The following is a 26923-nucleotide window of genomic DNA, read 5'->3' as shown; positions in this document are numbered from 1 at the left end:
ATTTTACAAACAGTAATTAATGCATTCAATCTTCCTGTGAGAAAGGGATGGAAGTATCATTATCTACATTTTACAAATAGGGCAACTGAGGTACAGAATTTAAAGGTCAAATTTTCAAAAGTGACATTTGATTTTTGGTGCTGTAATTTTTAGGTAGTGAGTTTAGGTCATTTTATTCAGTGGGAGCAGAATCATGGCCCTGAAGTATGAATTTCAGAGATGCTGAGCACTGGCAGCTCTCAGTGAACTCAATAGTAAAACTTCCATCGACTTTAATGGTGCTGGATCAGTCCCTTGGTGTCTTAAGATAGTCACTAGCCTAAGGCCAAACAACAAGTCCTTGTATTTACAATAACCCTTCTAAAATTTTCTGTAAACAAAGCTGTTTGGATAGACTTTTTAAAAAAACTTTTCTGTGTTTATTTTAATGATTTCTTCTTGTGCAATGTTCTTGGCAGTCTTCTCCAGACGTGAAGTATAGAATTAAGGCTGGATTACATCTTTGTGCTGCTTCACTCCCCTTCTCCAGATGAAATGCCAGTGCATATTTATGTAGATGTGATTCAGGATTCTTGCACCTGAATCTCTCAGCCTTTGGATATTTTCAAAATTGCTTCTCTTTCTGATTTATCAAAGTTCTTTTCATAGTCTACAGTGTAATAATAGACTCTACAGCAGTGTTTCCCAAACTTGGGACGCCGCTTGTGTAGGGAAAGCCCCTGGCGGGCCGGGGCGGTTTGTTTACCTGCCGGGTTGTCAGGTTCGGCCGATCGTGGCTCTCACTGGCCGCGGTTCGCTGCTCCAGGCCAATGGGAGCTGCGGGAAGCGGCGGTCAGTACGTCCCTCAGCCCGTGCCGCTTCCCGCAGCTCCTATTGGCCTGGAGCAGCGAACCACGGCCAGTGGGAGCCGCGATTGGCCGGACCTGCAGACGTGGCAGGTAAACAAACTGGCCCGGCCCGCCAGGGGCTTTCCCTACACAAGCGGCATCCCAAGTTTGGAAGACACTGCTCTACAGCATGGCTTGTTTTATTCCACAATGACCTGATTCCACTGTTTGCAGATGAACCACAGTAAAATCACTTTAATAAAATTAGAATAATAAAGCCGAGGTGAAATACTGGCTCCAGTAAAGTTTGGGAGCTTCACCATTGACTTCACTTTGGGGCCAGGATTTCACCAGTACTTTGTTCACCAGTACTATTGTGATGAGCTGATATAACCCTGACACAATGTGGCATAACCTGTAGTTGTATAAAATAGGTCCCTCATGTTTCTCTTATCTTGAATGAATTCCTCTCCTACAGTTCTTCAAATTTCTTGTTCTATATCTTATGGTGGGCCACGCAAAGTAACTCCAACTCTTCCTGTTACTGTGAACATTTCTGTGCTTTTAGAGATCTGTTAGTTATTTCTGCTTTGTAATAAAGAAGTGATGTTTGGGGGTAAAGGGATGTTTTATTTTTCCAAGATATAAAATTGCATACTAACTGACTATCTCTGCATAGCATTCTTCATATCTTTTTAGAATCTATAAAGCTTTTGGTTAAGTTTGTGAGATACAGAAAGCAACACATTATTCACAAGATTACAGGTATTGTGTTAATTGAAGAAATAACTGGAACCTAATCCTACAAGGATTTATGCACATGCATAACTTTACATGTATGTGTTAACTATGTAAATATTAAGTTGTTAACTATGTAAATATTAAGTATGTGCATAAATCTTTACAAGATCAGAGCTATAGTAGTGACATTTCATGGAAGATTTTGCACAGCAGCTGTGCAGTGCTGCATGTCAATAAAATGCTTCAACCCAAACTACTTCTGTTACTACCATGGAATGTTGTGGGGTGTTTTCCTTCATTATTTTTTGTGTTGCTGTTGCTTTTTATTAGTTTTTTTGACGTGGTCAGTATTCTTATTCTAGATTTATTTTTCATCCTTGTTCCTGTTGTCTTGTAAAAGATGTAAACATTCTGTTCTTTCTGGCATTTTACATTGCCTCTTCATTTTCATTTTGATTTTTGTGATCTCATTTCTTATTATTATTTTATTTGTAAAACACCAAGAATGTGCTAATTTTGCTCCTTCAGACAGTTTAGTCTGGCTTCTATGTTTGCATCAGATGGTGCTAGATTCTTCATTATTTCTGTTTTTTTCCAAATCTTTGAATTATTATTTTGATTTCTATCTAGTATTTTAATTGTTTGCTGCAAGACTTAGAGGGGGATTAACTAAAATGGGGTTAAGTTTCTGCCTTTCTTCCTTGGTTTGCCACTTGATACTGTAAGGGCTTTTACTATCCTACATCACTCCTCTTAATTACGCTGTTCAACTCATAGAGGTCCATGAAGATATCAGACTGATCCATGATGAATTACTCAGCCCCAAGGAGGGAGATGAGATGGAGAGCTTTTAAGGCTGAACTGTATCATGCAGTGAGCAAGCTCTCTCTCTATTTACAAAAGTGATGTTTGGTTGGTTTTTTGTTTTTTGGGGTTTTTTTTAAACATATGCATAACTGCCAGACATGAACTGGGGCCAGAAAGATGGAACAAAAGCTGAACAGCGAAATGTACTGAAGGAGACTGTAATGATGATTTGTTCTCTTGTGCAGTACTACATCATTGTTACTCTGTGTGCTCTGGTCCAAATCTAAGACCTGCATTGCAGCAGAAAATGTTCTCCCTCTTTTCCACTTTGAGCATTCGGCACTCTAAATTCTGTGGGATAACTGGCTCTTTATTGCAAAACATATAAAATGTTGCACTGCTCAGTCAGTATGTTACAAACATGTTCCATGATTTTGAAATGTTTTTCTGATTCTTTTCTGACACAGATCATTCAAAATCTTCATGTGAACGCTCTTACCTATGGTAGGTTGTTTCTGTATGTGTCATGGTGCACAAGACCCTTTCAGCCTGATCTACATTAGCCTTTCTCCCTAATGTTTCCCACCAGTACTCCCACTGGTATAGCTAAACCAGTGGAAGCACTAATACAGGTAATGCAGTGACTGCCCGTGTCTTAACCAAGATACCATGAAGACCTGCTGTGCGTAGCTAGTAATTACACTAGTGGAGCTGCACCAGTGGTAGTAATGGCGGGAATTTCAGGGAAAAGGCCAGTATAAGTGCAACTTGAATACTTGGTAGTGTGCACAGTATGGTACAAGCTCAGAAGCAAGTGCAGTTGGTTCTTCACATGCCTTACCCTACATATTTCACCTTTTGATAGGTTCCCATTTGCACACTCGCACACCTGTAATACTAAAGAAGGAAACTTTATACCAGAGCTGTCAGAAAAGAAAGGTTGCAAATCCCCTCAGTATTAAAACTTATTTAAAGAAATAATTCATGAAGTTATTCTTAGCTAAGCCTCTAAGGAGCAATCCAGTTGGAAGGTACAAGGCTGTACTTGTCTCTGAGTTCCTCAGGTCTTTGAGGTGCTACTTGCAAGCTCCTGCCAGGCTCTGCTGCCTCGCTTCCCTGAGCCAGGTCTAGGCTGCTACCCATATTTGCTTCATCACTTTACAATCTAACTATCACTTCCTGGTCCAGGTCATGCCTTCTGTTGGCTAATTGCTAATCTGCATTTGTGTCCATCCCTAGATATAACCTGTTGCCCAATTTTAGCCTGCAAATCATTTTGAGGGAGGTGAATGCTTACTAATTAGCCAAAAAGGCTGGTTACTACACCATGAATGTTTGGTTGGTTGGTTGGTTTTGCAAGACAAGGAAACAGAAACAGTGACAGATGTTAGTAGCTTGAATGAAGTGGTTATGGTTGCTCATTACCAAAGAAATGTGGTAATTTTTTCCTCAGTTATCTTCAGTGTTGAACATCTTTTTTAAAACCTGTGTATTAGTGCATTAAACTATGCTAGTAATAGATTGGCTTTTGTAAAAAGCCGTGTTGAAAGTGTCTTTTTAAAAAATTCCTGATCAATTCTATCAATATAGATTTCAAACACCCCATAATAAAACTGTGCACTTGTGTATTGACTTCCATGAAAAGATTCCAATATGCTTTATGAACATTAATTTGTTTTACCTCATATGGGTGTTGTGAGGCTAAGTATTAAAAATAAATTCACATTTAAAATAAAATGTTAGGAAAACTGTCCCATCTTCACTCACACGGTCAGTCAAAGTTCCATTTCCCCCCTTGCTTTGGATTTCAGAGTTTGCGATGTCTTCAGTTATTGTGGTGGAAACACAGACTCCTCACCCCAGGCTTGCTATGCCTGTGTCTAGTGGTCAGAGCAGATGACTTGCTGTGTGAGTTTGGGCAAATAGCTGAACCTCTCTGCATAATTTTCTGTATATGTGAAGTGAGAATGACAACTAATGGTGTAAAATTCCTTGAAATCCTCAGATGACAGATTATACATGAGAGCATAATAAGTGAAAGAGCAGGTAGTTTTCCAGTTTTTAATTTTAAAATGTGTTTGTAATTTTGAGATAAAAATTCATAGTCTGTTAATTATAAAGAATCTTAAGCATTCTAATGCTTTGCAGTTCACCTTTAAGAACAATGCTTTCCAAACTATAATCCGATACTTTCGTTGCATAGTTTTTGTACAGAATGAAAAATTGCTACGTGCAGAGACTGCCAGTGCAGAGCTAGAGGTGAACTTTATTTTTCATGCATTATCAGTTCTTTAAGTAGTTACTAACTTAAACAATTAAATAATAATGTTAATCATTATAGTGCCAGTGTGTAGTATATGCTAAGTAATGCAATCTATTTAAGCGTATGTATGTTTAGTGTTCTTAGAAGCCTTGAGAATATTGAGATTTTTAAAGTATGTAGCTAGGCCCTCTACTGATCACACTGAGAATAGGAAAAGGGGAAAAGGAAAGAGTTAAGCTAAGGAAAAGGAAGAGCTAAGTATTGGTAAAATAGAAGAGAAAAAAGATGTAAGAACAAGAGAGAAGCATTAGGAAAATAAATACGGCTATTCATTAAATATAACCACCAGGAGAGTGATCAGAAAATGATTCAAAACTAAAATAACAGCCATAATGAAGAATTAACCTCTTCTGAAATTAATTAAAAAAAACCCCTCCCAATAAATCTAATGGCAAGAGGTCTCAGTCCACATAAAGGTCTGTCCCCAGACAGTTTGGAGGATTAGCACTTAAGTATAGTGGTTAAAATATGTAAACAGGAAGCAGGAGTTAGAGGTTCTGTTCCCTGCTCTGCCACAGCTCTCTGTGTGCCTCCGTTTTCCTGCCTGTTAAAAGCAGGGCCAGCTCCAGGCACCAGCTGAGCAGGCTCGTGCTTGGGGCGGCAGATTCTAAGGGGCGGCATTCCACCCAATCCTTTTTGTTTTTTGCTTCGCCGCTCCGGCCGCCCTGCAGGTGTTTGGGTTTTTTTGCTTTGCCGCTCCAGCCACCCTGCAGGGTTTTTTTCTTTTTAGTTTGCCGTTCCGGCCGCCCTGTAGGGGGCAGAGGCGCAGAGGAGGGGAGCGCCCTGCTGGGAGCAGGCTGCGCACTCCATCTGCCCCAGCCGGTGCCAGGTCTGCAGCAAGCCCGGCAGCACAGCCCGTGTCCTTCCCTGCCCACCGACCAGACAGCGCGGAGCCCTCCCGGTAGGCGGTGCGGCGGGAGGGGCCGCGTAGCAAGCGCCCCGCTGAAGGAAGCACCGGCTGCCCCACTTCTCTCTCTCTCTCCCCCCGCTTCCTCCCCCTCCCCCCGCTATCCGGGGTGCACACTCCGCTGCCCAGGGCACGTGTGCAGCGCAGGGAGTCCCCCTGCACCCTGGCTCCGGCCGCCCACACGTTTTTTTTTGTTTTGGGGGGGTTTTTTTGCTTGGGGCGGCAAAAAAGCCAAAGCTGGCCCTGGTTAAAGGGTACAAATGTACTAAGTTGGCTTACCAGGGATCTTGAGAGTGAGGCTTAGCTTATTTATGTTTGTGAAGCAGCTTAAGATCCTTGGATAGAAGAACGTCAGAGTATTTATTTTTTCAATTTTCCCACAAAAAGAGCAAAAATTCTGAAAAAGATCAACTTTTGCTTCACTTTTCAGTGATGTTCTTTATAGCTTGAGGCATTGGTAGTGCTTTCAAAGCCAAGTTCTATAGACCGAACTAGCGCAGAAGTTTGCAGTGTTGTTGTAGACACATTGGTCCGAGGATATTAGAGAGACAGAGTGCGTGAGGTAATATATTTTATTGGACCAACTTCTATTGGTGAGACAGACACGCTTTTGAGCTCTTCTTAAGGTCTGGGAGCAGTTTTGAGCACTGGACTGGGATCTAGAAGATAAGGGAATACATCAGCTTCCATCTATGAGATACTTTTTTCCCTGTTGACCAAATTGCAATTTTTCTGTGTGCCCCAGACAGCTGGGAGGATTTTCCCCCTTGTTTTACCTCAAAACCCTGTTTCTTCCCAGCGGCCTTATGTTTGAGCCACCAGCAAAGTAGGACTGAATGCAACTCCTTTAGGAGCCTATCACTGTCTCACCTTAAAACTGGGCAGAAGGTTAGCAGCACCCCTTTTTCCCAACCACCTGTGTGCCTTTAATTTTTCTTTTTTCCCCCCTCTCCTTTTGGTGTTTTAGTTTTTTTGTTTTAATAATAGTTTAAAAATCTAGAACTCCCAGTCTTTTACAGTTCATGTAGTAGTGTTTTGTTTCACATTTTTTCAGTCAGCATGTGTGAGACAGAGAAGCAATATCAGGTGATTTCAGACGTTTACTCCAGAGTCTTGATGCATTTGAACTAAGGATAGGTCTATGTACTGTAAACCTTGCCAGATCTTTCAAGTTTAAAGTGTCTGCACAGGAGGTCTTTTAGGGTTAGTTAATCAATCCACTGGGGAAAGGAGCATTTCACTGAAACGCTCTGTTCTGAAGAGACTCCTGAGAGCTCTAAGTCCCTGAGTGATGCTTACATAGCATTAAGACATTCCCTTGTCTCATTTTTGAAGATTTGGCGTATGGATACATCAGGGAAGGCTGTGTGATGTTGATATGATGGTGGGTTTTTTTTTCAGGTGTTTGAATCCCATATGAATTATGCCTCCACTGCATCCACTTGATCACTGACCTTGCCACCCTTCCCTTCTCCAAGCACCCACTGCCACCTTTTGTAACATCATAGACACTGGCTCTGGTGCACAGGGTAGGTTGAAGCACGACTGCATGCCTGCTTTGGCAACTTTCCCTCCCAAGTCATCACAAAGATTAAGTGGTGTAGTGGTCGAAGACCATAATACTCACTTCCAGAGGAACTACCACCAACTTCATCATTTTCCAATCTAACTACAAAGAGTGGGTCTTTGCCTTCACAAATAAAAGCACATAGCACACACATCAAAACAAACATACAAGAATGTTTTTCTTCTTGGGGATTGAGGAAGGGTCCACACATGACCGATGTTAGTCATATTGCTTAATGCATTATTGCAAAGCACTCAGATACAATGGTGATGGGCCTGGTATAAAAATTTGACTAGAATAGAGGGTCTTGTTGAGTCCTCTAGACAAGGAAGAACTTCCTCCATAGTACAGGTGCAATTAAGGATGCCCATTACATTCAGGTCATTTCAGTCGATATATGTAACTAGCATCCAACTCTATACTAATTCAGAAAATTAGATAAGAGGCTAGGCTGCATTTAACAGAGAAATTAATAAAGGTAAATAGTATTTGTAAAATCTTTTAACTTTACTGATGGTCACATCTATTCTAGCAGAACTTCTGTCATTTAGAGTCCATTACTCTTTACCCTCTCTTCCTTTCTCTTTCTCTCTCTTCTGCTCTCCCCGCCCCCCTTGTTTTATTTCCTTAGATCTAACTGGCTAAAGCCGTGCTGTGGGAGACGAGCAGCTGTGTGGCAGGTATTTTTGCTCAGTGCAAGTCTCAACAGTTTCCTGGTAGCCTGTGTAGTGTTGGTGGTGATTCTCCTGACTCTGGAACTCCTAATAGATATAAAGCTTCTCCAGTGTGAGTAGCAGGCTTTTTTAAAAAATTTGATCGAAGATAAATGATGTTTAGATTTAACTTGCTTGGGGGAGTGGGGTTGGTCATGTAAGTAGTTTAAAAGTTAGATAATGACCTTTACTGTACTGTTAATACAGTGGAACCCTGGTATAGTGAAGTCCTCCCCATCCCCCTTCCCCACAGAGCAAATTCATTAGGGGATAGATTTTCAGAGGATGCAGGTAGAATTCACCTGCAAAAATGTGCCCACACCTTGTTTACCTGCAAAAACTGCACACTCCCATTATGATAACCTTATCCAATTTGCATACACCAGAAAACAGGGCATTTGTGCAGTCAAAAGGACACTTCTGTGATAGTTACCCAGTTGTCCATTCACATGTATGTATGCAAATAGGTGTGCATGGATTTTGCTGGTGCAGTTGGTGCTCTCTCCTTTAGTAATTTGTCCCTATAAACAGAGATTTGTTGGAACTGAAATTGCAATTTGTATCTGGCAATGCATTGAAACTATTAAGGCTTTCCTTCTACTTCACTAACATATTGTAAGACAAATAACAACAACACAAGTGAAGTTTTGTTATATCCAGGTTCACTCTACACTGGTTCCATGGTACAGGCAATTTTTAATTGTGTTGCTTTGCTTTCTGGTTGAGCTGTTCTTTCACTGTTCTCTGCCTCCATTCTTTTTTGCTTAGTCAGACAAAACTCATCTGAATGTAAGCACCAGCAACAAGTTTTCCTGGGCTAAATATTAAAGGTGCCCTTTAAAAAAGAAATTATGTAGAAATATATAGAAATAACAATAAGGGGTTTAAACACATCCACAATGGCAAAAAAATTTACTGTTAAAGATTAAGGAACTCTAGGGTGAAATTCTTGAGCTTTGCTATTTGACTTCAATGGTTTCAGGATTTCATCCCAGTTTATGTAGTATAATGGAATGCTGTAAAGCAGTGATTCTCAACCAGGGGTCCAGGGCCCCTGGGGGGCCAGGAGCAGGTTTCCGGGGCTCCGCCAGTGTTAGACTTGTTGGGGCCTAAGGCAGAAAGCCAAAGTCCCACTGTATGGGCCTGAAGCATGGGGCCCTGAGACTCGCCACCTGGGGCTGAAGCAGAAGCCTGAGCAACTTAGCTTCACGGTGCCCTCTGTTGCATGGGACTCTGGGCAATTGCTCTGCTTGCTATCCTTTAACGCCGGTCCTGGCAGAAACCAGTTATTGTGACACAGGTGGGCCATGGAGTTTTTATAACATGTTTGGGGTGGGGGGGAGGGGCTCAGAAAGAAAAAGGTTGAGAACCCCTACTGTAAAGGTAATATTAAGGGAGACACTAGTTAGGAGCAGCCTGAGTTATTTTATTTTATAAGCTCTGTAAGAAGGAATGCTGACTGGGCCTTCTCCTACACCCTGTCTGTATTTGATCTGGTCCCCTTATACCTCTCTCTATGCACACCTCAAACACTTATATGAAAACACCCCTTCCAGCCTCAGACAACCCCATCAGCTATTTGTGAGGCTCTGCTGTCCTTGCTAACCAAACTCCTCTGGGAACAGGGAAGTCAGAAGGCGGCACCAGAATGCAGTCTTCTAAGTATTGCGGGTTATTGGTTATGAGATTCAATCTTTAGAGCTAAACTAAGAGAGGATCACAGACAAATTCAGTGATGGCACTTTGATAGGTGAGGTGCATATGCCTAAAGTTGCCACTGCTAGTAAAGCTAATGGTTGAATCCTAAACATTGGATTTATTTGCTTTTGTGGGTTTGTCTTAGACTTCTAACACTATTTTGGAGGGATTGCCTGCATTCTTTACCATTTGCTCCCCCATCAATACTCCTCTCTGAGGAGTACTGCATGTTACATCCTTCAGAGCCCACCAACCTCTACCCTACACATCAGCCAGAGAGGTTTGTGCCAGGCAAACAGATGGTACTAGGCTGACCATTTTGTCTCTGCACTACTCTCTACTCTTGCTGGCCCTGGGCGTAACAGACTGCTGCATGGCAATGCATTGCATTGACACTAAACCGTCAACACACCACGCTTCTCATTATTTCATGTAGCTTTTGTTACATTAAATTCCTTCAGTTTTGTTCTTTAACCACTTATGGAATATATGGGAGAAGTTAACATAAATACTATAGTTCTGTGAAACGAAGACTGTACTTTTAACTTAATCTTTCAAAAGCCATTAGTGTGCAATTATGTTTTTTAAAAATGTAATTGTAGCATATAATGATTCCCTGTAGTATATGAAAGCAACATATACAAGTGTATTAAGGATATGCTATGGTACATCACTGCCAATTTTGTTTCTAATAAAAGCCATTAATCCACATTATAGACTGCAGTCACCAAGGAAATCTGTTTTTTAATGAGTGTTTTTAATGGTTTTGAATTACATGTGCAAAAATATTGTACAAAAAATCAGGCTTCTATGATTGCTAAAATCCCAGGGCAAAATTCTCCTCTCAGATTCTTAGTGCCGATTTCAGTTGCACTCTGCACTTGTTCAGTGGGCACAACTCCTTGTTGTCATCAATGGAAATTGTATCTGAAAAAGTGCAGATTATCCAAATGAGAAATTAATAGACCTTGAGTGAATTTAGCATGAAGCATATTTTATATGACAAACTCTATGTACATTAACTAAATAATCTCTTATTACCCCAGTAATGTACAGAAGTATTATTATCCATATTTTGTGGATGGAGAAACTTGTCCAGGGTCTGAGAGAAGTGGTTCATTAGCAGAGCCATGATTAGAATTCTTTAGTTTTTGACTCCTTGTCATCTCTAGACCATGCACCTCCATCTCTTTGCCAAACCACTTCCTATAGTGGTGGGAGTGACTTATTACTGCCCTTTTCCTGCGATTGGATACATATAGGCACATCTGTATACCTGCATGAAGTCCTATTGAAATCAGTGGGGCTCCACACAGGTGCAAGAATCCACCTGCGTGTATCTGCTTACTGGATCTGGGCATATGTAAGTACTTGTATAGCTGTACAATGAACATGAATATAAAGATGAAACCATGCCTTAGTGGGAATTTGTTTGGCCTTATTTGTTGTAAAGGTTTGATCATTTCACAGTGTTCAAACAACAGTATGACAGCCCAGAAGAGAATTGCAGCATGTTTGAAAATGATTTTTAATGATTTTTAGAGGTGCTTAATTTCTACAGTTCCTTTCATAGGTACTGGAATTAGGGGTGCTGCGGCTGCACCCCCTGGCTTGAAGTGGTTTCAGTTATATACAGGGTTTACAGTTTAGTTCAATGGCTCTTAGCACCACAACTATAAAAATTGTTCCAGCACCCCGTCTCCCTTTTGAGTACAGTGGGATCTGCAAGTACTGAAAACCTACCAAAAAAAAAAAAAAAGAGTAAAGTCGTAGCCTTTGTCTAGTTTTTTTGTTTGTTTGATTTTTCTTCAAGAATGTTAATTTTTTTTAAAAAGTTTACAAATCCAAGAAATTCAGAGGTAAGGCTGCACTTCTACAACAAGACAGATTCACACAAATAGTAGCCTATGACTCTGTCCCACTCGTTTGGACAATGTAGTGTTTTCATATTGTTTCTGAAACAATAATGTTGTTTCTACAGTTCAGTGTGAGGAAGTCTGTATGTTCAGTTGGATGTCTTTAAGGAAGAGAAGGCAATTGAGAGTGGTGGAATGTCGACTCGGTTTATGGGACATTGATTCAGCTCTTGTTCAGGAACTTCTTGCCTGGAAGGTTATTTTAAACTGTTTACTGTTGATACCACTCGGGCACTTTAATTGTGTCACCATCCTGCAGTATATCCAGCAGTCTTTGCTGCACATATTGCAATATGAGAAATCCATTTCTCCCCACCCCAAATTCCCATATGTTATACCTAGCTTGCACACTAGGGGGCAGTTGGAGGACTGCATGTCAATGGATTGCTATTAGAATGTCTCCCCACAAATGGATTTCCCCCCATTTCCCAGCCTTGCCCTATTGTTTAAGCAGTGTGTCGATGAAATTGTGGTATTGTCTGCTTATTTCTTTTTTATTAATCAGTAATTGTGTATCTGCTGAAATTCAATGATACCATACATGGCAATTTCTACTGACCCCCTATTACCATATCTTAAGGAATATCAGTGGCAACTAAATTGATGTTATTCCTTGAATCCTAATCCCCCTCCCCTCCCATTATTCTGCTACAACCTGGCATCTTCATGTACAAAAAGATGCCCAAAACACTTTTCCGTTGTGCGGTAACTCAACCTATCTTCTCAAGCAGTTTTGATCCTTTGTAGACAAGCTCCTAGGACCTGGGCAGCACACAGGGTTTGGGGGGAGAATTTCTTGTCTCCTTCGTGTTTTTTTATGAGACTGCAGGAATAGGAACTTTGATACAAGTACTGAACACGTCCTTTCAGTGTTCTGCTTTGCTATGTGAACAAAGCTCTCCTCATCCTGGACACCCACCATGTGCAGATAGCCTTGCAGCTGAACTTTTCCAGAAAGTCCTCCATGTCTCAAAGGTACATTAACCCTTTATAGACAACCCAGGCCTGAATCTTTCTGGCATGGTAATACAGTGGTCCTCAGTGGGGTAACACAAAGACAAACTTGGCAGTTTGACAGCTATATGCTTACTGAAACATATTGTATGAAATGTTGTCATTCCTGTAATACATTTTTCTTTATTTTTGAACCTCCATTGACAGCATTTTATCAATGGGGTCTGTACATTTGTTAATACAGTTTAGAGTTAAATGTGTTCATAGTAGGTGTATTCTCTTGCTAGCAATTCATCTTTATTAGGTGGTTTGATGTCAGATGATATTTCACATTTTTCTAATCCACCTCAATTGGATTCATGTGCAGGGACCAAATATTGTTAAAAGGTACATTAGTTCTTCAAGGTATTTCTAATACTGGTCTCAATGCAGGTGTCCATTTTGGTTTTGTAGAATCAAACTAACTGTGAGTGGGGCAGAGTTCTTCTGTGAAAGCTGAGGCCAATATGTTCATAGTTAGACACCTGAATAAGCGATCACTTCTGAAAATCAGGCCACTTACTTAGGTGCCTAATATGGATAAAGGAATCTAAGTTTATGCATCTGTTCTTGAAAAACTTGGTCCAAACAATTATTGGTCTTCCAGAATAAATAAAAATATTTAAAAAATTATTTAAAGAAATAATGAGTAATTTTTTTTGTTAGTTTATAGAATTTTACTATTAAGTTTTCAGTTGCACAGAATTTAGTCTCATCTCCTAGTAAAACCAATGGGACTTGTGCCCCTATATCCTGGAACAATGACAATACAGGGTATTGCGCACCAAAGATTTCATTCTGTAGCAGCTCCACACATAGGACAGATGCAGAATCTGACCTGTAGTGTCATTCCTGTGTTCCGTTTTTCCTATAGGGCTTCAAACTGGGCTGACATCTTTTGATAGAATTGTGATTGATCTCCATCCCAAGCAGGACGTGGGTGGTCTGACCTAGTCGTCAGAACAGAAGTCAGGCTGGGTCAGATACCAGGAGGTCAGAGGGCAACCTGGGAGTCAGGAGGCAGGGTCAGGTTACCAGGAGATCAGGCAGTAGCAGCTGGTATTGCAGAAGATGCAGTCCTAAGCAAGGGAAACCCAGTCGCATGGACAATTTCCTGTTCCTGCCATTAGTTTAAATAGAAACTGAGGACCAGTCAGGACCCCCAGCATTCCACCAATTAGATCCCAGGATAGGAGTCTTCTGTCAGAGTTCAGCTTCTATTCTGACAGCAGTTAGCAGATCACTGGTTGGTGGGTTGGAACTTATTAGCACCTAAGAGCCCAATGGACCAGGGTTCAAGACACCCACTGCCTCCAAAGCCACTATTAGAGAAAGGGAATGGAGGGTCTCCACAATCACCAAGAAGAAGTGGCTGAGAGGAGAGTGGCACAAAAGCCCCTTCCTATGGAGTATTTTTCCTTTCTCAGATTGTCTTGGAGTAGCCTAGTCCCACACTGCCTATTCCAACTCCTAGCTTTGTTTTTCAGAGGCTCCAACTGCATGTTTCACTACTGGAGTGACTTGCAGCCTCCTATCTGCAGGTGGCTTACTACAAAGGTGACCCACTTTCAAAACAGAAAACTGGGACGAACCCATTCATTCCTTAGCCTCTCTCCTGAGACTTCCAGTTAGTGTAGGTTTTAGTGGTGTTGGCAACTGTGAACAGTGTCACCTGGGAACAATGAGTGAGATCACCTACTGATTTTACATAAGGCATTGAACAGCCATCAGATAACAACTTTATGGTCATTGCTAACCTGAATTGATTTGAATGAGCAACTTAAGAGGGTAAAGCTCCATGTCCCATTGAATCTAGAATCTTTGTTATATTTTCATTATAGTGTTTCAGATGAAATGCTTCTCCTAAATATAAATGGCGATGGTACTAGTCACCATTATATATAAGTTGCTACCTGGTACTAAAATTATGCTTCATTATATTGTGTTAATTACAGTTTCAAGTGCATCACAGTTTGCAGGAATTATTCACTGGATCAGCCTAGTCATCCTGTCTGTGTTCTTTTCAGAGGTATGTATAATGCATGGTGAAATACAATTGATTTGGATGCAGGGCCCAGTCCTGCTCCCACTGATGTCAGTGGGAATTTTGACACTAGGAACAGGAGCAGGCACATGGTGTGTTTTAAAAAAAGAAAATAAGTCAGCTTTTGCCATTCATATTTGGAAAACCAAAAGATCTTGTTTGTATTGACAGTCATTCTCTTTATTAAAGATAATTAGAATGGACCAGGAAAAATGGAAGAATGTTACCATACAAATGTAAGAGCAAAGTTGTGAGGAGAGATAATTATATCTGTATCATCTCAAATCAGTCCCTTTTAAATTATGGGAAACGGACCTGGTTCTGAAGTTCTTACTCCAGGAAAGTTCTCATTGGCCTCAATAGGAATCTTGCTGGAATGAGAAATCCAAGACTTCATCTTATACAAAGCTTGGTTCTGAATAAGAATGAATCATCTCCTTTCATAACTTACTTAAGCTGCTCTCTCTGTTTTTTCTAAATATTTTCCTTACATCTATATTACTGCTGTATAAGAAAGTAATTAAATACAGCAAATTAGATACAAAGTAAGAATGAACAATGGTGAATTTCTGTGCAAATGTGTATTGGTACCATAACTGAATAAATTAATTCATTGGAAAAGCCCATATTGATAATACAATAAATGACTAAATTGAAATAACTGACTATAGTTTGCAACTTTATTCCAAAAAATGTCACCTGTGCTGAAATATTAACAATATATCTAAAGTGCTTCCAAAACAACAATTTGGATTATTACTCCAGGACATGCTACGCATATTGTTACAAAAATCCTGTTACGTGGTTGTGTGTTTTTAAATTACGCCAACATCCATGCCATGCCAGAAGATTCCCTGGAATATCTACATACCTGAAGAATATTTTTCTAGTTTCGCTAGGGGAAAGGATTTGCATCCAAATAAAACAGAAGTTAGAGGCTGCACCTAAGAGTTCAGTTTAGCTTAAGGTTATGAGTATTCGCCTTAGAAGAAGCAGGAGCCTTGATAGTTATAGCTGATGCTGGAAACCACTCTTGTTGGACATATAGTTAGTTATATTACACAGCCATTTATTTCTATGGTTCTATTAATGGATTTAAAAAATCATACCAAATTTAAGCAATGAATACACACAACCCTAAACCGTATACTTTTGCTCCCAACCTCCAAATCCCGAGTCCAAATCTTTCCTACTGATTATGGTTCAGAAATAAATAAATATTAAGATAAACTTATTTTGAATATGATAGGCAAAGTTGTTTAGCTACCCTCCATCCCCATTTTGTGTCTGTATTGCATTTTTTCTTCTCTCTGTGTTTAGGACAATATGGGTATTGGGAGTGAATCTCCCTTCACTGCATTTAGTACCCCTTGTTCTAATTCTGTTAGCACCCACTTTGCAGTTTGCTTCCGTCTTTCCAAACTGATGAATTTCATTCACCCGTTTGACCGTAGTTTGAATTTACATTTAAAAAAAATTCACCAATAAAGATATAAAATAGCCATATGAGGAGCACAACGCAGCTAGGATTTTTGGAGTTCGTTTCATCAATCAAGCCTTTGGAAACTTTTAAGAGTCATAGACTGGGCTAATAATAGCTGCAAACATCATGTACTTCACCACTGTGACAGAATCAGCTCCACACACCACCTGAAAGCACTTTGCAAACCATAGATTGAGAACCACTGAGGAAGAGGAAGAGTGAATTTTTCGCCTATGCTGCTGCTATTGTTTTGCTGGAGATAGTTTTCTACAACATTGGATTAACAGAGCAGCAACATTTCTGTTTACATTGTGATGATTGTCATCAAAATAGAATAGAGAAACTTATTTTTCTCATCTAAAATATTGTCCAATGCTCCAGAAATTGCAGGCCCTGAAAGAGGCAGAGGATCTCTTACAGCATTTTCATTACATTTATTTATTTCCTGTTCCTGATGTAACAGATTTGTCTTTGTTTGGGGTGGGTAGGAAAGAATTTTGCTCTGTGTTTCAGTGAGACTTTTATAATCATTCACTGTTCAGACTAGGCTGGGCAGAAAGATAGTATAATGATTTCACAAAGAGGGTAGGGCTCTTCATTTGATTGATCAAACCTTATCAGATGCCTGTTGAATATGATTGATCACTTATAATACTATTTTCCCCAAACCACACAAAGGCACTTGTGCTCAAAATTTGGAAAATTGTGATTGATAGAAATCTTTAGTTAAAATGGATAACATTTGCAACTTTAACTATAGTAGGTGCTATTAACACCCATTTTAATGTCTCATTACAGTTAAATAAGGGCTGGCTTTCTGCTTGATTGAAATGTAGTGGACAAATGTGGCAGGTACTTGTAGCTGCTAACAATATTAAGTTGCTACTCCTCCAGCTTTTCCTTCTATCTTTACACTTGTGCTATAGCCACAAGTCTTAACCTGAATTTACTGCATTGTGTTAATTTTATATTCTCCTCGTGTTAGTCTCCGAAGACTTTCCAACATATCACAATATCTTTTTTCAGTAACATGCATATAACTTTTTGCAAATGCTCAAATTAGATTTACTGGTTGTGATGCTTTGCCTGTTAGTCTCTGTTTACGTATGTCAAGCCCGTATACCAAACAATACCCAGATGTTAAGACAGAAGAGGAGATAGAATGTCAGAGGGATAAAAAACAAAAGCGGCAGTCAAGGCTAATTCAGGATTGCACCATATCAAGAAGGTAAAACCAGCCCTGAGAAAAGGATGAGAAAAGGCAAACAGAGAACTTGGCATTGACTTTGGTAAGTGGCGTGGGGTCTGAATATATTTTAATAATCTTATGACATTGGTATTAGGGCCAGATTCTGCAGCGTTCACTCACTCCAGTTGTTCCATTGAAGATACTGGGACTATTCATGTGAGAGAGGCCTGCGGGTGTGGGCTTTTTTAACCTGTAGTACTCTGCTGTTGCATGCTGCTTTATATAGGCCCAATTCAGCACAGCACTTAAGCACTCTACTGACCTTAGTCACAGGAGTAGTCCCATTGAGGTCAACAGGACTGTTCCCATGCTTAAAATTAAGTACACACTGAATCCGGGTCTTTTTTTCCCCCAAAGATTTTGGAATGGGAAAGCATTCAGCAGGGTTTGGGGTTCCAATAGTTAAGGTGTTAATTGTCTGGGTTTTTTAAGTTTGAGTTAAAATGTATTAATTGACTTGTCGCATTAAGAAGAGAAAGAAGACAAAACATATCACTCAAATTACATATAAACAAAAAATATTCATTGTAGTCTCTCATACTTGTATTCCTCCTTCATAACAATCTCTAGGAAGATTTAAACATCTGAGAGGAGAGTCCTACAGAATTTAATTAGAATTAAGCCAATATGGTTCTGTAGACGTTACTGGGAAAAAAACCTATAGAATTTAATAGAAAATAATATCCTTTCTGTATGTTTCTTTTTCTTCTCATACCCATGTGTTAGAACCCTGAGTGTCAGGTTAAAGATGATAACATATCCCTGCTTCTCCAGTGGTATGGGAATGGTAGGTACTAATAATTGGGGAAGCACTTCTAAGAACTGTCAGCCCATAAAAAGGTAAATTAGAACACTTCCAAACAGTGTTTGAAATGAGTAATTTGTGGGATGACCTGGGTTGCAGGAGATAAAACTCTCATAGATGAGTACAAGGTATTCTTCTTGGGGAAGGTTTACTCCAGGTATTTTGAGTAATCTGGTGCATTGCAAAACAAAAGTTTGCTTTTCAGAGTAATTATGCCAGCAAACAATAAATGCTGCGGCGTGCGGGAAGGGACAGGGGAGAGCTACACCAGGGATTGGAAAGATTGTCCTTTCCCCCCACTCCCCTGTCTTCCATTTTCCCCTTTCAGGACAAACAGTACTGCTGAGCTAAATATAGTATTCTCCTTTACCTAAACCTAATGGGTCAAATACACCCCTTTACTCACTCTTTTGGTTTCTTTACTCTAGGGATTAATATGACCCAGTGAGTCACAGAATAATAAATTGTATATTAACCATGCAAGGAATAAAGTATGTAATAAAAGTATTGAGTGTACATTCACAGTAGGCTAACTCATGCAAATTGTGGGAATTCACATGGCTGGCTCAGCAAAGACCTCGGCCAAGTTTCCCTACCAAATTAGATAGAAAAACTGTAGTACCACTGCAGAGAGCTAATTCTCTTTACTTGACAATAGTAGGCCACTTTGTTAAGGGGACACTAACAAATACTACGTTTCTGTCTGAAAACTGTACTTTTTTTTTAGTAACTTCTAAGATTACTGTAATGAAAATAATTTACTAAAAATATGTTTCCTGTTTTTGTGCATTTAATAACACTTTTTGTGTAATCAGTTATTCAGTTTCTCTCTTGATGAAAAGACATTTACAAACATCAGAGGTAAAAACATTTGTAAAGTTTGGGGATTTTTAATGATTTTTTTTATAATAAATTCAGAGTGTTCTATTTAAAAGATGCTGTATCACAAACTGAATATCCATACATTTTTCAATTTTAAATAATTCAAGTTGACACTGCCCCTTTAAGCCAAAAGGTAATATGTACAAGTGTATTAGATGCTTGTATTCAAGTTTACATATCAAAATTGCAATGTAGCATGACAGCTGCATTGTTAAACAGAACATCTACAGGTACACATTTACTATAATGCTAGAAAATGTCTATACATAAATAACAGAACAACACCACTTCTTATTTTTGCCTTTTTCTTACAGAGACCAGTTTAAGTGGCATTGTATCATATTGCTAGAGTTCATGCTTAAACTTTGGTAAATATTATAATCACAATTCAGTTTTAATTCATTTACATTTTCATTGTGCAAATAAGATGTTCTAATCATTATTCTCCTTTGTCTTTCAGATCCTGCCACAGATTCTGTTTTTAAATGCACTGTACAAATATATCACATTAAATATATTTTTGTTTGCCCAAGAAATACGTTTGATTGTTTGGGGGGGAAATTAATATGTTATTTGTAAGTAACACCAACCTTTTTTTATTCCAGTATTTTTCTATTTATCATTAACTTGACAGGTTCAAAATACCATATATGGAAATTTGTCTAATAAAGCTCTTTTGAGTGTAGGAGTTCTCAAAAACAACCATGGAAGCGTGTTGCCAACATGTGTTCTTTGTAAAGGCCAGGGGTTAGTGAGAGAGGGTGATATTAGCTTGGAATTACATTCATAAGCATTGGCTGATGTGTACCAAGAACACTGCAGGTGTATCTTGGGATACACACAGTGTTTAAGACACATTAACCATGCCCTCCTACCTATATCTCCACAGAGCAGAAAATGAATGCATGATTAAAAAGACCTCTGTACAATTTTTTAAATTAACATGTTAATGAATGTTTTGTTGATGAAAGGTGCAGGACTGAAGACATCTATCCACAGAATAAGCAGCTGTCAGGCTTGTTTACAGGAGCCCTCCTATGTGTGTATTCTATTCTGGAGACTCTGCCTCTAGGTTGAGAGGCTGGTGCAGACTTCATGGTTGCTGATTGTGAGGGTGGTTTTCCATGATGTGGATACCTGTCATCTAGAAACTGGACCAAGACCCACCAGTTCATTCCACATACACCACGAAACAGCGGTCAAATAATTATTTTCAATCATTGCTGACTTGCACTGATTCACACCAGCAAAATAGAGGTTAAAAGCCTTTGTTACTGGCTACCCCGTAAAATGAGCTAACCAGACTCCTTAAAATGACAGTATTGCAGCCTGATTAAAATATTGCGGAGAGGACTTAAAGAAGCAGCTACATTGTGTGGGGAAATGTTATGCCCCCTAAATAGAGAGTTTCAGGCAACCTATATTCAGGGTTGTGAGCTAAAGAGTTGTGCTGTTTATTCTCTTTGTAGTGGATATACCTTATTATTCCAAAGATAAAATGTCTTTGTGCATTCTCTGTCCATGGCAAAAATAAGTGCATTTCATAAGCAGTTTCTGAGTATATGCTAACTATTTAGCATTCCTCCAATTGCTCATTAACTTAGCATTTCACAAATACTTTCTAAGCATAGGACAAAATGGGCCAAACTCATCCCTCATGTCGCTCCATTGAAGTCAATGGAGTGGCAACAGGGAAGAATGTGTCCCAAGATTTAAATGAAGGAATGTTTCCTTTTAAGTTTCCTATTAACAGCCTGCTGCAGAATTTACTTTGCCTGGCTTTTAGCTTACTTGCTGAAACCTTCTTTGCAAATTCTTGATCAGAAGCTCAGCAGATTTTTACAGGAAAAACAAATCTTCCATTATAGACATGCCTTCCAGGATTTGATTCTGTTTCTGGAAAGGAGCTGGTAGGGTCAAGGATTTTGAATAAGATTTTTTGGTTTTTCAAATCCTTGTTCTTTTGGAGCAAGGACTGAGAACTCTGACACTTACAGGAATGTCAACCAATGTGTGTTTTCAATGGGAATGCTGTGTAATGAAAATGCTGTAAGTGTAGGACTATTCAGATGTCCTAAGGGCCTGATCTTGAGATTTGCTGAGCACCTGCAACTCCAGTTGATTTCAGCTCAGGATTTGAATTTACTCCCGTGTTCATGCTCCCACATAATATTGGTGAGTATGGAATTATTAGAGGAGCTATTCCTTAGCTGCAACCTTAAAATGTTATGAAGTTCTTTCTGCCAATTGAACAGTTGCAGTCTTGCCCCACAGGCAGCTGTGTAACAGGTTAATGTAGTGACCCCTGTGAATGCTTTATCAGTTTGCTAAATTTGTTAATCATTTTGGGATCCTTCAGATGAAAAGGTATTTTATATATGTAAGTTTATCAGCAGCAGCATTGGTTCCTGATGGCAGTTCAAGGACCCACAACACTTCTCAAAGGGGAAAAGGGTAATCGCACTAATTATCCTGACTGGCATACCCCCTCTCAGTAAAACAGACTCAGATGTCCAATGCTGTGTGTGAGCTATTTTTAAGTGCACATTAGCTGATCCATTTGCCTGCGTAGTCACTGAACTACTGGTATTGTTCTTTTAAAAACTCTGGGCTTGATTCTGCAGTGCCTTGCAGCCAGTGTAGTCATTTATATCTGTGTAAAGTGAGTATAAAAGGCTACCCATCTGATTTGGAGCAGTTTCAACTCACTTTGTTCAGGTGAAAACTGCTACAGAAAGTGCAAGGCAGTGGATAATCAGGCTCTTGTGTATGAACAGTGTTATTTGGAAGAACCCAATGCTATTCTGTGTCTACATTATAGTTATTGTGTTCAGAGTCTGTTAGCAGCATAAACCCAGAGTTTTGGGTTTTTTTTATATATTCGTATTTGGAATGAATAGAAGATATGTATATTCACAGCCATTTTCATTCTTTTTTCTTGCAAAATTCTGACTCCTTTCCTGGCCTGGGCACCTCTCTCACATATCTACCAAGCTCTCTCTGATTAATTATATTTTTAGACAGGCAGAATAATATTTTGGTGTATTTTACAAGCCACACATCTATGTTTTAATCCTCATCTTGCATGTAAAGTACATTTTAATCTGAGTTCTGCACTGCCACAGGCAGAATGGCGCCCTAACTTTTGTGTGAGTGAAATTACACTAATTTTTAATTTTAATTCGATCTTTTAAAAACACCAACATGAGAAAAAATGTGAAAGATGCTGTTGGAATTTTCATAGGAATTTATCACTGTTTCATGGTATGTTCAGTTATTATTCCTCTTTTCTAGCTAAATAGAAAACCTTACGCTGTTTGCTTAATAGCAAAAGTGGGTGCAGACATTTTCCTCCCTGCACTCAGACTCTCTGGGACTTTAAAATGAGAAAATGCTCCTTTGCTGTGAAGAGAGAGAAAAGCAGCCCAGGAGCATGTAGGGGTTAATTGTCTTATTAATTCAAGGAGATTTCTGAATGAGTGTCATGCAAATTATAATAAATTGCTGTCTTTTTCTTAATATTTCTTGTTAGACTATTTTGAGAATTGTGGTTCTCGGTATATGGGATTATATTGAAAACAAAATAGAGGTAAGTAAAAGTACCACAACCAACACTGTTTGTATTTCAGCATGGCAAAGTAAGAATAATTAACTATTTCTGCAGTATACTTTAGCTATAGGAATTGATGCATTTACACTCTCAGAGATTTATGCATGTTACTCCCTGCACACAAAGGTGAAATTAGATGCAAATTAAAACACTGTCCACAGTGGGAAGTATCAGACCGATGCTGGTTAGAACAGTGTTTTAAACACATTAGTTTCTTTCACAGTTTTAGTGTGATTTTGCTGACTGGTGTGGACAAGAATTTCTTTTTGAGAACCATGTGAGTCAAACTGTGATTATATAATCCCTGGTGATATTATAATGATAACAGAGTCTGAGGATCTGGTTAACAATATGATTGAGAGTTGTAGTGTAGATGAGGCCTAACCATGTTTCCATAATCAAGTTAAAACTAGAGCTGTTAGGAAAATTTTCATCAAAAAGAGTTTTTGTTGGAAAATGCTGCTTTAACAACACCAAACATTTTCACTAAATCATATAGATTTCAACAAAAATTCATTTATGGAAAAAACTTCAAAAATGTTGAAACGTCACATTTTAATATGTTCAGAACTAAAACTTTAGATTGTTGTTGTTGTTGTTTCAAAAAGACTTTTTGTTTAAAAAAAAATTATTTGGCTTTTCCTCCCAATCCAGGGTGGGAAAAAAAAATCAAAAAATCAAAATCTCAAAAACCAGTTGGGAGAAAATCAGTTTTCCAACTGGTTCTAGTAAAAACTCTGAAAGTCCAAGTATATAGCCCATTTATCGGGACATTAAGTATCGTCTGCAATACAGTTTTTAACTGTGTTGCTAACCCACTCCCCATACTTGATTCTGGCTGTAGTATAGACAAGGCATAGACTGATCCTCCACCATACAAATAATCTGTCACATAGTTTTATAACAGACAACGAACTCCTGTCCATACTTGTCAAGGAGACCATGGCTGGAACCTGCTAGCAATTATTGTGTTCAGGTGTGTTTGTAGCTATTATGGTTCTGACCAAGAGTAGATAAGGCCTTAATGTACATAACTAACAATGATAATTGCTTAAGAATTTACACAGCTAAAGTGCAGCAGTAGTTAGTGTACATTATAATTTCAGTAATTGGTAGGATTGCTGTGATAGAAACAGGGATTAAATGGAACGTAGAGCTAATAAACTAAATGCTGTACGGGAGAGGACAGGAAATTTGTTTTTCATTACATATAAAGCCACATTTAGAAGTGTGCAAATCTTCCATAACTAAACCTCAAACCATTTATCTGGCTTGCATATTCCAAGTGAGACATACAGTATGGGTTGGAAGCCAGGTGGTACTTGATGTTATCCAGCAAAACATCAATTTCAACAGTGTTATATTCTAGCATCCTCCAGATGGTGCCAGTGAGGATTACGACTTGTTATTTGCGTCTTTCCAGTGGATTGTGTTTATGTTCAGTTCTTGTTGCATGTTGCTTATAGTCACAACACTAAATACCTGTTTCCCTGTGCAAACCATGAGTAAATGGGCCTTATACTGGGACTTTTCACAGGGGCTGGGGGGCACAGAATTCTGCCTTATGCCTTTCCAGGATGCGGTGGGCCAGCCCAAGCATTATTATTAGCATTGCCCTCAATTCCATTTTCTCTGCTTTGCTAATGATCCCAGCCTTGACATTCCATTTGTCCACTTCTCCCACAAACCTTTCCATAGCTTCTCCCACATTGCCTCCCACACATGGAATTGCCCTTCCTGAGCTGATTCCCTGTGGCCACTAACCTCTCCTTATTCAGATCTCTCCTGAAGATCCACGTTTGCCAGGACACCTACAGGAAGTTAGCCAGCTAATAATCACAGTCATGGAGTCCTTGGGGATAGTCTTTATATCTCTGACAAACACAGAACACCCCAGCATTGAATTACTAGGATGTGGTCAAGTGCCACCTGGTCACTTGTTTATTGTTCCCCTTTACTCCACCTCTTTCTCCCTGCATCTTTTTAAAATGCAAGTTCTTTCAGGCAGGGACTGTGTCCTCTTTTGTGTTTGTACAGCACCTAGTGGCTGGTAATAAATATCAATAATAATACAGCTCCTGGGTTGTAATAGCATTACATCTACATAGATATTTTGGCCAGTGGAGTAGTTGGAGACCTTCCTGGCCATGGCTCCCCCTCACCTCTAAAACTGCAGATGAAGTCACTAAGAAATTCTGCTTCACAGCATGCAGAGGATGCAGCTTTTTTGTGGCCTGCTCACCTCACCTTGAAACACACACACAGTTTATCATAACTGCACCACTTTTGTTCATTAAGAGCCTTCCAAGATCACTAAGGAGGGTGGGAGGATTTGTGACCCTTAGAAAGGGTTTGAAAATGCTATTCATTAAAAATCTTTCTCATTTTAGGTATTTGATGGTGCAGTAATAATTTTATCCTTGGCTCCAATGGTGGCCTCTACAGTGGCAAATGGCCCAAGCAGTCCTTGGGATGCCATCAGTCTCATTATCACTCTGAGAATTTGGAGAGTTAAGAGAATTATTGATGGTAAGTGGTGATTAAACTTGCTGTCTTGAGAATTGGTTGGTTAAGAAAAGGATTGTAGCCCTCGGAATTGCTTTTAGAGAATATCTATATTGTTCTCCTTCCTCTAAATTTTAAAAGCAATGAACAGGTATTTAGTGTTGTGACTACCACTGGTGGGTAAGAATAGGAATTAATTCCATGGCTTCTTTATGAATCCTTCTTCCAGCATCCTCTATCTTGAGCCATTCTACTTTCAGTTTCTGCCTCTGGTATAACTTTGTATCTGATTCCTCATACTTTCTTTGCATCTTGGAGGTTCCCCACTGAAAATTTTCCACAAATCTGTCTCTGCTATTAATTTGAGCATAATTAGCTGTGTGCCAGGGCTGTTTTGCCCAGGATTCCAGGACACAGCTCCATTGGGAAGCACTTGGAGAGAGGTAAGCAGCTTGAAGAATCAAGACTGCAGAGAACAGGAGCAGTGTCTGAGCATGGAAACAAGAATTCAAGGAAGGGGCTATTAGCATAGGTGGAGGGCAGTCAGATCTATTATCAAACTGTTTTGCTATCAGTGTATGGGATTCCAGGATGCAGGGAAGAGAAATGCAAAATGAATGAGGCCAAGGCAGGATCACTTTGCTTCTATGAGAGAAAGAGTGTGTCACAGTGGCATTTGTGTTCTAGATACAATAACTCCTCACTTAATGTTGTAGTTATGTTACTGAAAAATGCAACTTTAAATGAAACAATGTTAAACTAATCCAATTTTCCCATAAGATTTAATGTAAATGCAGGGAGTTAGGTTCCAAGGAAATTTTTTTGGGACAGACAAAAGGCATTATATACGGTACAGTACTGTACTGTACTGTGGTTGGGAAGTGCCCCTGGCTTACCCCACACAGGCACAGCCCACTGCAGGCAAGGACACTAGGAAGCACCTTTTCAGCAGCAGCTTCCCTGGAGAAGAACAGGCTCGGACTTTGCCGGAAATGCTCCAGGCCCTCCTCTTCCTGTCCCTGCTCCACTCCGGCCCACCTCTTCCCATCCCCACTACACCTCCTCTCCGGAGCACGCTATATCCCCCTCCCCCCCCCCCGAAAGTCCTATGCACCACCAAACAGCTGTTTGGCGGCACTTAGGACTTTCTGGGAGGGAGGGGGAGGAGTGGAGATGCGGCGCTTCCCTGCTCCTCCCCCTCCCTCCCAGAAAGTCCTAAGCACTGCCAAACAGCTGTTTGATGGTGGGGGAAGCACTGGGAGGGAGGGGGAGGAGGCGGAGAAGGAACTTGTGCAATGCTCCCTTGTAAAGTCGCTGCTCTGCCACAGAATCTTACAAGCAGGCAGCCAAACAACGTTATAAGGGAGCATTGCACAACTTTAAACAATCATGTTCCCTAATTGAGCAGGGACATAACATTGAAACAACATTAAGCGGGATGACATTAAATGAGGAGTTACTGTACTGAGGACTCCCAAATTCCAAAGGGAGGGAGTGCAGCCCTGTATGGTGAAGTACTGAGATCAGAGTTCAGGATCTGGTTCAGGTTGTGAAGAACATCAAGAAAAACAGTAAAATTTGCCTAGTCATCCTGAACAAAGTGAGCTGGCCTTAACTGTGACTCGGTGAAGATTTTCAAAGGCATAAATGGCAAGTAGGCGCCCATCTCCTATTGAAAGTCAAAGGGAGTTAGGTGCCTAAATACTGTTTGTACCTTTGAAACTCTCGCCCTTAGTCTAGATATTTCCCTCATATAGATATTTCCTGCAGTTGTATTTAGGAGTCGATGTTAAAATGCGTAGGGTCTGAAATAGCTCTTCTCCTAGAAGCTGGTGCACAGCCACACTTTTCAA

At 39.7% G+C, this 26923-nt stretch overlaps 1 protein-coding gene across 6 annotated transcripts in view; it reads left to right on the top strand.

The window, feature by feature from the left end:
- TMEM266 (transmembrane protein 266) overlaps positions 1 to 26923 on the top strand; it is a 112645-nt gene that overhangs the window by 48890 nt on the left and 36832 nt on the right. For 3 of the 6 annotated variants that reach the window (XM_034784179.1, XM_034784180.1, XM_034784184.1), the window contains 4 exons: positions 7804 to 7958; positions 14448 to 14521; positions 22488 to 22544; positions 24956 to 25094. In XM_034784179.1, the coding sequence (XP_034640070.1) occupies positions 7804 to 7958; positions 14448 to 14521; positions 22488 to 22544; positions 24956 to 25094 (425 nt within the window). The remainder of the gene's footprint in view (positions 1 to 7803; positions 7959 to 14447; positions 14522 to 22487; positions 22545 to 24955; positions 25095 to 26923) is intronic. The other 3 variants (XM_034784183.1, XM_034784182.1, XM_034784181.1) reach the window with 2 other exon arrangements.

Source organism: Trachemys scripta, chromosome 10, assembly GCF_013100865.1.
Source record: "Trachemys scripta elegans isolate TJP31775 chromosome 10, CAS_Tse_1.0, whole genome shotgun sequence".
Classification (NCBI taxonomy): domain Eukaryota; kingdom Metazoa; phylum Chordata; order Testudines; family Emydidae; genus Trachemys; species Trachemys scripta.
This window is presented reverse-complemented; position numbering and strand designations above follow the sequence as displayed.